The sequence below is a fragment of the Mytilus edulis genome, chromosome 1, assembly GCF_963676685.1.
Source record: "Mytilus edulis chromosome 1, xbMytEdul2.2, whole genome shotgun sequence".
NCBI lineage: Eukaryota > Metazoa > Mollusca > Bivalvia > Mytilida > Mytilidae > Mytilus > Mytilus edulis.
In genome coordinates, this window is record NC_092344.1 from 71,252,218 (window position 1) to 71,267,135 (window position 14,918).

A 14,918-nucleotide genomic window follows, 5' to 3' on the forward strand; every position below is an offset into this window, starting at 1 on the left:
GTAAAAATCCAGTGATCGCAATATGCATGGATCTGTCATTATAATAATTATCTGATTGTACATGTTAAACACGTGCTCAATACCCATGCTTTTTGTTATTTGTTTACTATAAGGTGACAATCGGTAAAATTTGGCTTCAAAACACGGCATTTAATGAGCAGCCATATTTGTTAAATCATAACAGACAGAGAGAAAAAAAATTTGACTATTATACGATATATTTGCTTAAAAAATGATAAAATCGTGCACAGAGGACTAAGTTTATGATATATACATGCATTGGTTCAAGAATTGGATAAACATTATTTTTCACCACTCACTCATTTCATATGACTTTAATGATATTTGCATATGCTAATAAAAATGTATACCAAATATCATTAATTTTACCATTAGCAGTTCTCCTTAAACTGATCTAAAAACCAAACTTTATCAAATTGTTGACGCAGCCACTGCTGTTACTATCACCAATACAGTATGCTTAAATCTCCCATCTACTACCTTGTAGCGGTGATAAAAAGCATTCATATATTTGTCTCAGCAATTTTTTAAGCTGCACAAACTTATGCAGATAGATTTAACTAATCAATACAAATGTAAACATACTTGGCTCTGTCCAGGAATTTTTTAACATCATCTAGTCTTTCCTCTAACAGAAACAACATGGCTAATTCTACTGTAGCATAGGGTAATAGGAATGTATCTTGTTTTATCTTCTTCTCACTGTAAAAAGTACAATAAATAAAAATGTCACAAAGTTTTTTTTACCTTATATAATACATAATACATAACTAAGTAACATGTGTGTGAGCCAGCAATTACTACAGTTGCCATTGCACCAATCCTGATTTCATGCACCTTAGGTTCAAACTATAAGAAACAACCTATAGCTAGTTCAATTTGAAAACAAAGATTAAAGACCCATTGGTGGCCTTTGGCTGTTGTCTACTCTATGGTCGGGTTGTTGTCGTTTTGACACATTCCCCATTTCCCTTCTCAGTTTTATTAAGCATGTAAACAAATATTTCTTAGAAAAGAAAAACTCTAATCCAAACATAAGTCATATCCAAGTCAGTGTTTATATTTGCTTTATAACTTATGTGTACTTTGCCCCTTAAGAATCATGAATGAGGTTTTGATGGCAAAATTTTGGTAGTCTATGTTGAATTTATCTAAAGTTTGTAGACACCCATACTGTTAAAATTCTTGTCTATTGTTAAAAACCACATTTTTTTCTAACTGTATTCTCTGAATTATTGTGCTAATCTTTGCTAGCAAAGGATCTAACGATCGAACTCCCTCCTCTTCACCCATGACACATTTATACAGAAATTATGTATATTGTGTCTTATAAAAAGAAGTTGTGTCTGCTCCGACTAAATCATAAATGATAATTGACAGCATTTGTTTCATATTTTGTTTGGACTGTCCATTGTTAAACTTCATATATACATTGACATTCCAACAATTTCATTAAGAACATACCTTGGAACTTCAAGTAGTTGATTAAGAACTTTAAAAATGCCACTAAATATCATACAATATCTTGGGAGTAAAGACTCCTTGCAATTGTTTATTCACACTTTTGTCAATGGACGCAGCCAGTTACAACTGTGATCAATGGAAATCCTTAACTCATGGATCTAAACTTTTGACTCAAATGTCATGGATGAAGAGGTGCAGGCCTCATTGCAACCCTTGATTAACAAAGATGTGTATCGGAATGCTGTCTAATTGAGTTACACCCAAAATCTCCAGTTATTCATAAATCACACTTTACACTTCTCTGACTCAAAGAGGACCAGCCTTTGTCCATATTCCTTAATGCTCATAGTTTTGGATAGAAGTACCAAATGAACAATTTTAAAGAACTTGGTACATCATTTCTGGTAATGAAACAAAAATAAAAACTCCTAGAATATAAGCAAGCAAAAGGGTTTTTAAAAATTTTTCCAGAAGAGATATTTACTCACTATGTAAGGATTTCTGTAAAACACTGCTCTGCTTGAAAATGACTTCCTTTGTGTTTTAAACATACTCCCTTCAACAATAAGGCTAAACAATAGTCATCAGCATAATATATTCTGTCATCTGTATAAAAACAAAATTATTTCATATAACACCAAAGTGCAGACTACTAGACTTGTAATGTCCTTATAGGGGACCTCCATTAGCAGTGGCACCACAGTGATTATTTTCTTGAACCAAAAGTCAACACAAAATAGAATATGTCTATAAGCCTAGTATTCTTGTAAAATTAGTTTTCAGAGGCAGATTTAGAGGGTCTAGGGTGCCTGGGCCCCCTTCCACCTGTGTGGGGAAAATCTGGTTGAATATTCAAGGAATCACTGAAGAATGAATGGAGAAAACCCCCACCCCCCTTTTACAAAAATTTTGGATTCACCACTGATTTAATTGAAGAGCACCTACAGTTTTTGTAAAACAATGATAGACAGGTTGAATATTTGGAAACGAAATGGGAAAGAAATGGGAACAAAAATGTGAATCATTGATTTACCATAGCTTATAACACAAGTACCAATTTAACCTATCATTTTATGTCAAGTCACCTGTACTTAAAAATAGGATGTTGACGATGATGCATTAAAATAACACAGCATAAAATGCCCTTCAAACACACTATATCAATATTAAATTCAAATGGGGTATACAATTAAACTATAGTAAACATTATTTCCTCATAATATTTGTAAAGCTATAGACTATTAAAAATTCAACCGTTTTTTATAATGTCAGTCTAACATGCAAATTTATCATATATAGTTTAAGAAAAATATTTACTGAACAAAAGATGATTGATTTATTTATAAATAATGCTTCCTTTTAGGTTCTGTCAAGTGAAAATAAAAGACATAGCTATTAACCTGATTTTTTTTTTTTTTTAATTCTCTAAAAGTTATCAGGAAGTTAAAATGAATGCATATATGCTTCATTGCTTAGTAACAAAAAATTATATGTTGACACAGAGATATGTCTAGCCTTTATCTAATTCTGATAGAAGATACAATAATACAAATGTTGAAATTGAAATGGCAACACCAGAACATGAAAACATTCAAAGTCAATGAACCATGACTGAAGGTTCAGAGCTAAATAACCTCGATGGAAATGCCAATGCTGATAAAAATGTAAACCAAAAAACATTTAAAGTCAAAAGACATGATTGAGGTGGCAGGGCCAAATAATCTCTTAGTAAATGAAATGTGCCTATGCTAATAAATCAACATACAAATAGCATTGACCCACAATTAATGGTTCTCCTTAAACTAACCTAATCACAAATTAATACATGTCAACTAAGTAAACGTTTCAAAGACTGAGGATGTGAGGCCAAGTCATTGTAATGGAAATGACATGCGCCAACACTTATACAATCTGCATATCAAATATCATTGATCTACTACTAGAAAACCCCATAAACTGACCTAAACACAAACTTACCCATTGTTGACACAAATGCTGCCTCAAACATCATGCCTAAATCTCACTTATTCTACCTTGGTGAGATGAGACAAAACTAGAGGCTCTAAAGAGCCTGTGTCGCAGGACGACAACGGAAGATGACGGACGACGGACGCCAAGTGATGAGAAAAGCTCACTTGGCTCTTTGGGCCAGGTGAGCTAAAAAATCATGAAGTGTCCTTTATATTTATATTTTTTAGTCATTTTAATAAAAGATTAAATAGGTTGGCCTATACTTTATGAGTTTATATCCTACCCCTTCGTTGAAAAAATGGAGGCAAATAAAATTCCTGATCACACCCTGTTCTACATGATATGCCCAAGATGGTTGTGTTGGCCCCAAAATATGACATTTTTACAAATTGTTTATTTTTAACTATTTTTTTATCAGTGACATTTTATGTCATATTTGATAGATTTTTCATGTTGAAGTTCAAATTTGAGGGTCTTTTATTACCAAATTGGTTCAAATCTTGAACATAAAGTAATTGAATCGAATGAAATAGACACTTCAGCTTTTAAAAAATTTGTAAAAAACTTTCATCAGATGTACTTCAGATTTTAGGCAAAATTTAGCTTTTGCTAGACTATCTCTTATCCTTTCTTCATCTGCATTAATTCCCCCAAAAAAATTGCTACAGATTAAAAGAATATTTGAAACTAAAAATACGTTTCAATTTTATCTTAGCAAAAATAATTAAGAAAGATAATTAGCTCCTTGAAATGATATAGATCAAAACATGTCCTTGATGCTAATCATTTATAAACATTAAGTGTCATTGGATACTCATCTTCATAAGCCCTGCCTACTTCATTAATTATCTCATTATAAATATCATTAAAATCATTAATCAGTTAAAAGTCCATCAGCTCTCATATATCTATAGTGCTTGCAGGAACAGAGATTTATATAATAGCACAATCAGATTTAAAACAGAAAAGTATTCAGAATATAATAGCTTAAAATCTAACTAAAAACATTATCATGGATTATTTTTAGGAATATTTTTTCAATGTATTGAAAGTTTCAAAACTGAACTGAGTGACATACAGAAATGCCAAAAAATTGGATGTTGTCTTTAAGATAAGCATTGAAACAGATATAACAGAACAAAATGGAAAATAATTTCACAGTTCCTGAGGACATACGTCTGATACATAATATATTAGGCACCAGCTTTTCAATTTTGGGATTTTTTGCCAATATTGTGACATTAATCGCTATTTTTCGGTTTCGCCTCTACAGAGACATTTACATAATTTTCATTATTAATCTCGCTGTAATCAACTGTTTGTCGAGTGGATTTTCTTTAACTTATATTGCATATCAATCATTCATGGTAGATTCAGCCATGCTGCACACTACTATAGTGTGTAGATTCACTGGTTATATTACTTATGCGTTACTCGGAACAGAAATTATTGCTATCATACAGATATCTTTGAATCGATACTTTCTAATAGTACACTTGGACCTATACAGGAAAATTTATACTTCAAACCAAAAAGTCATTGCAATGCTAGCAGGCTCCTGGTTTATTTATTTCATATTGGCACTACTTCCATGCACCGAAGTTTGGGGAAAATTACTCTACGATCCTACAAGATTCATCTGTCATCCATTTTTGGCACAAGACAGTTTCACCAAATTTTTCAACATTTTTTCTATCAGTATCTCGGTACCTCCTTTAGTGTACTGCTATATTGCAATTATATGGAAAGTTGTTTCAACAAGAAGGAAAGTAAGACCAAGAAGAGTGTCTACGGTAAGACCAACGAAATCTCAGGTCACACCACCGACCAAAATGCCTGTAACAATCATAACGATACTGACAGCCTTTATTCTCTTATATGTTCCATTTTTTCTTGTTGAACTGATGGACCCTTCTGGACAAAAATTTGATCCAAAAATACCAGTAATTACAGTTTATATTGCTTGGATACATCTTGTTTGTCATCCTATAATCTATGCAGTGTTAAACAAGCAGATACAAAAAGCTCTGGTGAAAATGTTCAGATGTGAAAAACAAAATAAACAAGCTACTGTGTTTCCAAGAAGATCACACACAATCAGTACTATTGCAACATGAATATTAGAGAAACATTTGGATTGTATAATTACTTAATTTTCACTAACATACTGTGTGTTAAACAGTTTTATTTTAATTAATGTGTGGATTCCTTTAGTTCAGTGGGTATCAATTTATGGTGGACTGAGGAAAACTTGCCTTTTCATGGATATTTGATTTCATTGTTATGCTTAAGTCTGCCTACAACCCGATAGGAAAAATCTAATTTGTTGAAAATATAAATTTGTGGTTCACCTATTCCCATGAAAACCAAGAAAAATTGATATCAACAAATAAGATAATGAATCCACAGTACTAGGAGAAACATGCCTTCTTTATAATTTATATGTATTTTTGTATTAACTATTTTTATGTCTAACTACATGTATTGAAATCATTGGAGTAAACTTCAAAAATAAGTGAATTCTTGATAATTTATGTCATATTCAATTCAAAATGGGGAAGTAAACTTTAGAGGTAATTAATCTACTCAAAAATAACAAGCTAATCTTATCTTAAATCTGAAGGAGCAAACTGATTTGATATTTATATATTTCGTGGAAATAAATACCAGGTAATATGAAATCAGTTTTCTCATTTAAATATTTCCTGGAAATATTTTATTATAAAATCAGTTTTATCAGTGAAATCACTAACTTATCCCATTTAATATTTAAGCTATTAAATGTGCAACGGACATGGTAGAAATCACTGCATATCATTCAACAATCAGACTAACCATGCATTATGATCAGATTTAAAGCAATTCATAGAAATAATTAAAATTTCACTTCATGCTTACCCACACATTTTAAATTTTGATGTATATCTCTCATGGTAGAGTATTAATAAAGTAAATGTACTTTAATAGCTCTTATCTACTGCTTATACATATATGTATGTTATATAAATACTACATACCTGAGAAGGTAATAGAGCAGATTGTTACCAAGAGAAAACATTGTCAGTCGCTGCAAAGCCAAGGTTTCTTTTTTGAGGGGTACCAATCTGCTCTATCACCCTCTCAGCTATGTGTTATTTAATTTATTATACTGATTGTTCTATCATTATTGCCTTATACTGTTAAATTAAAGAATGCAGTAATGAAGTACCCCAACCCCCAAATAAGACCATTATTAATAAAATAATTGGAATCACTTTTGTCAGGAGAAGTTGTATATAAAGTTCAGACAACCAAGAACGTTTGTTTTTATTTTCTTTGCAATATGAATGTGTGCAAGTGTCATCTCAATATTAAAAGTTGCAAGCTTAGATGCCAAATCCAAATCACAATATAATTTCATGCCTTAGTACATAAGTACATGTACAACTATTATTTATCCTAATAAACATTTTACAATATTAAAGTACATGTACAATGAGTGACTGAAGAAAAATGTAAATTCAGATTCATTAGAAAATTTAATCAACCGTTAACCAATGAGGAAAGAGTAAAATACTTAATAGTTGATTCCAACATAAATTAAATCTTTTGATTGTAAATCTATTGCACTCCTTAAATCATTAATAAACATGTGTGTTCCTAAAAAAGTGCAAGTTTCATGTACTCTTTCATGTTTATAAATTTAAAATATTGCAAATCACTGCATCAGGAACTGAAGCAAATATAATACATTTAATTGCTATTGCATAATATTCTCCAAAGTTTAAAATTGAATCTATTTATGCATTGTGAAAATGGATTTTGTTCAATTATAATAAGTTATTTTCAATATTAAATAGGAAAAAATCTTCTTTAACTTTTTCTTAAATCAATGGAGGAATGTAATACCAATGAAAAAAACACTGAATTATATGTTAATGTTTTATTTAAAAGGTTATCAAGCGACTGAAAAAAATAATGTTATATAATATGCTTAAAACTCTGATCATGGAAGTACATGTATAACTACATGGAAACGATTTTTCGTTTTTTCTTCTTAATTAAATAGACTAAAACATTTGATATTTCACATAGCATAATAATATTTAGAGCGATTATGGTGCCGCATGAGAATAAAGACAGGAAACTGTCTTTTAAAGCATTCCATAATAAATTCTATAATAAGAGGCACTCAATTTAAATATATGAACAAGCATCCTGTCAAGTTACCATGGTTACTATAGAAAAATGTTGTTTACAGATCACAGATACTGATTTTCAACATATTTTTGTTTTTGTTCCTTTCGGTTATTGAAAAAAAAATAGTTTAATCTTGTTTAAATTCTTATTACGTTAATGCCTGTAGGTTATTAAAAACAATTGGTTTATGCTTGTTTAATTCTTGTTCTGTGTGTTAGTGAGGGAAAAAGTTTGCCCTAAATAAAAAAAAAAAGAACATTCCCTTCCTCTTCAAATGATGACTGGTCCATGACTCATGGTTCGCAAAAAATAAATTTTTGTCTCAAAAATTTTCCCACCATTTTAATCAAAGCATTGCACTAAACATTTTCCATTGAGTCATATGAGAAGCAGATTATACCACTTTTCATCATTGACATCTTTATCCTCTCTTGAGAATTTATGTTTTGACATTTAAAAAAGAAATAAAAAAAAGTTTGATAATTTTATCTGGAGTGGATTAATACTGTGATCAGAGTGTGGTGTAGAAGAAGCTATATTTATGATGTAAAATTTCACAAGTACGAGGAACTGATGGATATTACTTTAACATATTTATCATCTACTTACGATCCAAGTAGACTAAGTCCTTGTTCAAGAAGTTTTCCTCGAATACGTAATATCTACATACAACATCCTTGTTTTTCTAAGTGTTTGTTACTACTGTAACTTATCAAATTAACCGACTTCCTAATATATATATTTTGTATAAAAAAAATTATCAAAAAAAAAAGGCATCAAGCTCATACTTTTGTATGCCAAAAATGTGTTCCATCTTCAAAAATACTCATCCATGCACTCAAATCAAAAAGTTAAAGGCAAAATAAATGATGAAGTATAAGAAATTATGTCATATTTTCATAAGTGTAGATCTAGAGTTTAAATAACCATCATCTAAACATTGATATATCTGAATAAAAAGGAGATGTGGGGTATATATACATCAATGAAAAATTAAACTGTATAAAATCATCAAAAGACTTTTAGAGGTCAAAATTCAGTTTTCAATAATTATTAGACATATTCAATCTCTGAATAGTCCAGAGTCTATAAAAGTTGTGAATAAATTAAACAGAAACTATAGTCAATATGCCATCAACAACTTATTTTCTACATCTCTTACATTCTCAAATTAACAAAAGACATTTAGAGATGATATATGGCACACAAAGATGGGTTTTTGACTCGAGTCAGGAACATAAATGTGATGGGGTTAAGCTAGTTTTAGGGATCTTACCTTCCCCCCTTTTTTTTTAATCTTAATAAGTGGACTAACAAAAGGTTCAATAAAGGACTTTTAATAATGATTGAACATTAAAAGCACTGTTTAACTCTGAAATTGCCCTTTCTACAATAGTGTATAAATACAAGGTTTTCTTGTAAATTTATTTAAACCCACAAAATTAGTAAAGTTGTATTTTCATTTAGGTCTCAGGTTCTCTTGAAGGGTAAGCAGAACTTGCTCCACATGTGGCATCCATGGGCTACCATACAGTTTATTTATACAAGCATATTTTCTGTAAAAAATTACACTTGTTTCAACATTAAGATTTTAAAGGACCAGTTCAACAAGGATGCAGTTCGCATAAGTAATATCTGAGATTTTTAGTGAACTTCTGTCACAGATTAAAAAAAACACATGTGATTGAAATTGTAAAATCTAGCATAGAAGTCAAAGGTGGATAGAGACATACATTAGTTTTACCCCTATATTATCCACAAGATACAATACCGAAAGTTCTGTTATCTTAAAATTTTCACAACAACTTAAATTGGAAAAAGTTTATAAACAATAGACAAATCAGCTGCTTGATGTACACAACATCAACTGGTACAAATTATAATTCATAGGAGAATACATACCTTTTGAGTTAACAATGTCATTCAATGTTTTCTCTACTTTCTCCAACACAGGATTTAGAAGTTCTTCTTTCTTTCCAAGTATTGAAAATCCATTCCAAACATATATCAGCTCCTACAAACAAAAAATTAATTTGTACATAGGTGAAGTAATTAAGTCTCTTAAGATATAAGCTTTGATAAAGGTCATTTGTTCAATCATTGTGCATGGGTTTTTTGGGGGAATTTATAACTTTTAACTAATTTATAGTTTAAAAAAACCCAGAAATTCTGTACAGGTTTGATCTTCCTTTAAACTGGTTAGTCTTTATTCAACTATCGGTATTCATGTGTAACCAGGCCCATAGCCAGGAATTTCCAAGGGGGGGGGGGGGGGTATTTGGACTCATGAACTCGACTTTAACAGTCACAATTTGAACAGAACGTTGACTTTAACAGTGCTTATTTGGTTTCAAGGGGTGATTCGGACGAACCCCCGACCCCCCACTGGCTATGGGTATGGTAGCTACCTTGGAGAACAAGAGGACAATCCTCTTCTATGTCTTGTTTTGTTTTATCTAAGTATACAATTGTAATTACCAATGCTGGAAGAACAAGGGTGGAATCCTGTTCAATGACTCGTTTGGCTTTAAACACTGCAAACTTTTCTATAGGTAAAGACTTTCCTGCTATTCTCTGTTTAAGTCTTGGAACTTCACTAAAATATAAGATTTTTTGTTATCATAATCAAATTATAATTAAATCTGAAAATACAACAAATGAAGAAAAAATAAATGGGGACATAGCTCAAGAACGGTACAAGTGACCCTACCCAAACTCATACTTGATATGTGTTTTGTTGCAATGAGCTAGTTGCATTGTGTATAGGTCTAATAAAATGTGGTTGAGGCAAACTAAAAGAGAACAGAAATCACTTTCGGGATATATAGATGTACGTACAGATGGACATACAAATGTACAGACCAAGAATGGACACACAAAGGAGGCACAAAAACAAGCTTTGAAAACTTTTACATTATATTCCATCTTTAAAGTAACAGTGTGCTCTTTTTCGAATCAGAAAAAAATATTGAACCTAAGTAAATATGGCCAAAAAATATTGAACATAATAATAAAAAAATTTGAAGACACAAGGGCTGTTAAGGGAAGGGGAGGGGAGGGGGGGGGGGCTTTTATACCATTTATTTCAGTTCAGGTCTTTGTTTGTTATCTGAGACCATGGGTTCTGACTTTTTCCACTTTAGTTAATTTGTAAAGAGTATCAAATCTATGGTATATAATAAACATTTCATTTCACAAGGAATATGGGAAATCGCTATACACCAAAACCATTCATGAATTTTCAGTACACAAAATGTAGAAAACCCTTTTCCAACTCTACTAAAAACTATCAATTATAAAAAAAAAAACATGCAAAATATCTAAAAGAAAATTGATTGGGTGGAACAAATGTATTTGACATGTTGCTATTCTTAATCATTGGCTGAGCTTAACATATGTGTTGTTTTGAAGAGAATAAAAATTTTCAAAAAGTTATCTATGGAATTATTCAATACTTGCAAAGAATCGAATATCGAATGATTTTTTTTACGTCAAAATATGAAATTTTTACTTTGAAAAGCTGCATCACAAAGAGTTCTTTTAGTGTTTGCTTTAATTGAAAAAAATTGAATCACACCCTTAATATTTTTAAAACATCATATGCAAAATTTCTCCTCTATAAATAAGCCATGGTAAATAGCAAAGTTTATGATATGGTTATAGGTATTAGAATAAATATTACTTACACCACCTTCCTGTCAGATTCATACAAAAATTAGTGCAAAAAAGTTATTAATAAACCTGATCTTTATAAAATAAATGAAATTATTTCTGTAAAAAAAAGTTTTTAACCTAATCTAAATCCTGCATTTTAGTCAATGACCTTTCAGTTTTGGTCATGTCTGGCAAATGTGACCATATCCAGAACCCTGTTCCTGAAGGTTTGTGTACCAGTCATTTATTACAACTCCAGTTTCCATTGCATGTCAAAACATGGAGTGAAATAAAATACTAGATCTTTATTGACACACAAATAAAAAAAAGTTATGGAAATGTTTGACATCAATGATGGTGAAATGAAACTCATCAAACTTTTAAAAAATGAATGCACACATTCAGAATTCTAAGTATCAGAAAACAGGAAGTTAGTCTCTGTCAGGTCTGCTGGCTAAACTTGGAAGTCATTCAGTTCATTGTACTTGAAAAAAGTGTGAGAACATCTTTTTAATTTCTTTCCAAATATTGAAAAAAAATCAAAATATTGGCAAAAGGAAGTAGGTGTCTTGTTGATCAGAAAAATGTCAAGCTGCTGACCAATTTAATGTCATTCTGTTCAGTAATAGATATGAAGTGTGATGGGAATACTTGTATACAGACAAAATGAACAGACAGATAAATGAACAAGGGGAATGCAATTAAGCCGCCACTCCTAGAGCTGGAGTCTAATAATAATCTATAGCTAGATTACAGTGTTTACAATACAAGCTACCTAGCTTAGACTACAAATTCTTAAAATCATTTAAAGTACTTTTATGCTTATTACAATGTACATCTTTTTATTATAGAGGGAATGTGAAAAAGTACAAATATTTTGTAAAATTTGATACATGGATTTTATCTACAGTAAACATAACATTAAATGATAATTTTAAGACTTTTGTTTTGATTATTTTTGATGGTTGAAATTGTAAAGTACAAATTAAAATACTAGCACTGCTTCCTATAAACTATTGTATTTTCCAAGTAGATACTTGAAAAAAAGATTTTTTATCACTTCAGGCACTTAAATTAATGTTAAATGGTCTGTTCTGTACAAAAACAGCATAAGTTTTGTTTCACAAACAATAAAAATATAATAGTTTTTAAGGGAATTGAATAACGGACAGTATTTTTGATTATATCAAAAACACACATAAACCACTTATAAATCTGGCTTTTCATACTCTCTTTCTCATCTTTCTTATTTGTTTGTTTAATAAAGTAGCAATAATGAAGTGAAATTAAAAGTAAATAAACCACTGATGAACATATATTAAAGGTTTTCACTACAAATTTATGTTATTTTTATTCTTTTTCTTTTTTCTAATGTCCTAATTATGATGTTTTAAAATCCAGTCAATCATAATTATTTGACAAATTGTTCCTCTTCCTTAATAATAAATATTTGCTTGAAAAAAGATTAAAAACAAATATTAAAAAAAAATATTACCATTAATATAAATAAGTTTTTAAATTGTGCGTGCTAAGTGTAGCACGCAAATATAGTTTAAACATATTTATTAAAGTGGATTGGGAAACAAGTTTTGCAACTTATATTAATCCCTTTCCACTTTACGGGTGCAACTGCTGCCTCGTAGCGGCATTAGCCTGCTCTTTTTCGAAATCTACAAGGGTGTCTTTAACGTGCAAGAGATATGGCTCTCTCTTTACACGGGTCAGCCATTTATTAACCCCTTCAGCAAACTATCATTGTTTCCTCAAGACCATACTCGCAAATGGTGTCAAGGGAGAGCCGAAAATTCAGTCCCTAAAATTTTCACCTTAGAAGAAGTATGGAACCAGGAACCTTTGTGTTAACCACTAACCACTACACTGCAGCTCTCTCTATATATAGACACAGTAGTCATTTTCAATACAACTTACCTAAATAAATAATGAAGATGAGTTTTTGTCTCCTCCGTCTGATCGTCACACATGAGTAAGAAGGCTGCTTTTTGATATGTATATGTAGCTTTACTCCATCTACTCTCCTTACATAGTCTCTCAGCATACTTCATGGCCATTAACCAGTCTCCCTTGAAACTAAAATTATCAAAGGTTTGTATCAAATTGTATTTTTTTTTTATTATTCTATGTTTCACAGTATTGATACATGTATATGTACTTCAATGGCGTCAATAATCTCCCATTAATATAAATAAAAGATTTTTTCTTTTAAAATTTAAATTTTGAAAAAAATAGTGGTTTTATTAATGGCCAAAGTCAAGATTTCAGACGCGGATTAAGGAGGGGGGGGGGGGCATGGGGCCTGGCCCTCCCCCTTTTCTGGGAAAAAATTTGGTTGATTATATAGGGAATCACTGGAGCATGACTGGAGCAGCCAGTGGGCCTCACTTGGATTTGACTAAAATATGCAAATGTTGAAATTAATATAGCAATACTTTAACATGTAAAGTCATGCAAATATTTATAGTCAATGAACCTTGACTGAAGGTACAGAGCTAAACAATCTCCATGGAAATGAGATATGCCAATGCTATTACAACTGCATACCAAATATCATTGACTTTTCATAAGTGGTTCCCTTTAAACAAACCTTAACACAAACATTAACTTTTAAACTATGAAAAAGCCAATGAACCATAATGAAAGGGGGTAAGGTTATATACTCTCCTTTGACTGAGATAAAAAAACAGACAAAACAGTAACATGGTCAATTGAAAAAGACCACCAGACAAACACAAAACACTACAAATGTTTTATTCAGACTTTCTTTAGATTACTGGGTTTTAAATATAACACACAAATGCTCTATTTGACCCTTAAACTAGAGGCTCTCAAGAGCCTGTGTCGCTCACCTGATAATGTGTTTACTGATGTCGGCCATCTTTGTTGGTAGGCGGGGTCATTAGACACTCTTTTTAAAATTAGATACCCTAGTATTATGATTGTGGCCAAGTTTGGTTAAATTTGGCCAAGTAGTTTTAGAAAAGATTTTTATACAAGTTACAAAAATGAGGAAAAGTTGTTTAATATTGACTCTAAAGGGCAATAACTCCTTAGGGGGTCCTCTTACAATTTTGATCATGCTGACTTATTTGTAGATCTTACTTTGCTGAACATTATTGCTGTTTACAGTTTATCTCTATCTATAATAGTATTCAAGATAATAACCAAAAACTGCAAAATTTTCTTAAAATAACCAATTTAAGGGCAGCAACCCAACAACAGGTTGTCCGATTCAACTGAAAATTTGTGAGGGGATATATCTTATTCTGATGGACATTAAAATCTTGAAAGATTTGCCCTAAATGTCTTGGTTTCAAAGATATAAAGCAAAAACTGCATTTTACCACTATGTTCTAATTTTAGCCATGTCGGCCATTTTGTTTGGTAGGCTGGGTCATCGGACACATTTTTTAAACTATAAACCACAATGATAATTGTCGCCAAGTTTGATTTAATTTGGCAAAGTAGTTTTAGAGAAGAAGATTTTTAGAAAAGCTACAAAAAATTATGAAAAGTTGTCAAAAATTGACTATAAAGGGCAATAACTCCTTAAGGGGTCGACTGGCAATTTTGGTCATGTTGACTTATTTGTAGGTCTTACTCTGCTGAACATT

At 31.1% G+C, this 14,918-nt stretch overlaps 1 protein-coding gene across 1 annotated transcript in view; it reads right to left on the reverse strand.

Annotated features, from left to right (window-relative positions):
- Window positions 1–14,918, reverse strand: part of LOC139488807 (tetratricopeptide repeat protein 39B-like) — a 36,440-nt gene that overhangs the window by 2,821 nt on the left and 18,701 nt on the right. Inside the window, exons 13-17 of the mRNA XM_071274734.1 lie at window positions 13,219–13,377; window positions 10,114–10,231; window positions 9,538–9,649; window positions 1,974–2,091; window positions 607–723 (exon numbers count right to left, since the gene is read on the reverse strand). Of these exons, the coding sequence (XP_071130835.1) occupies window positions 607–723; window positions 1,974–2,091; window positions 9,538–9,649; window positions 10,114–10,231; window positions 13,219–13,377 (624 nt within the window). The remainder of the gene's footprint in view (window positions 1–606; window positions 724–1,973; window positions 2,092–9,537; window positions 9,650–10,113; window positions 10,232–13,218; window positions 13,378–14,918) is intronic.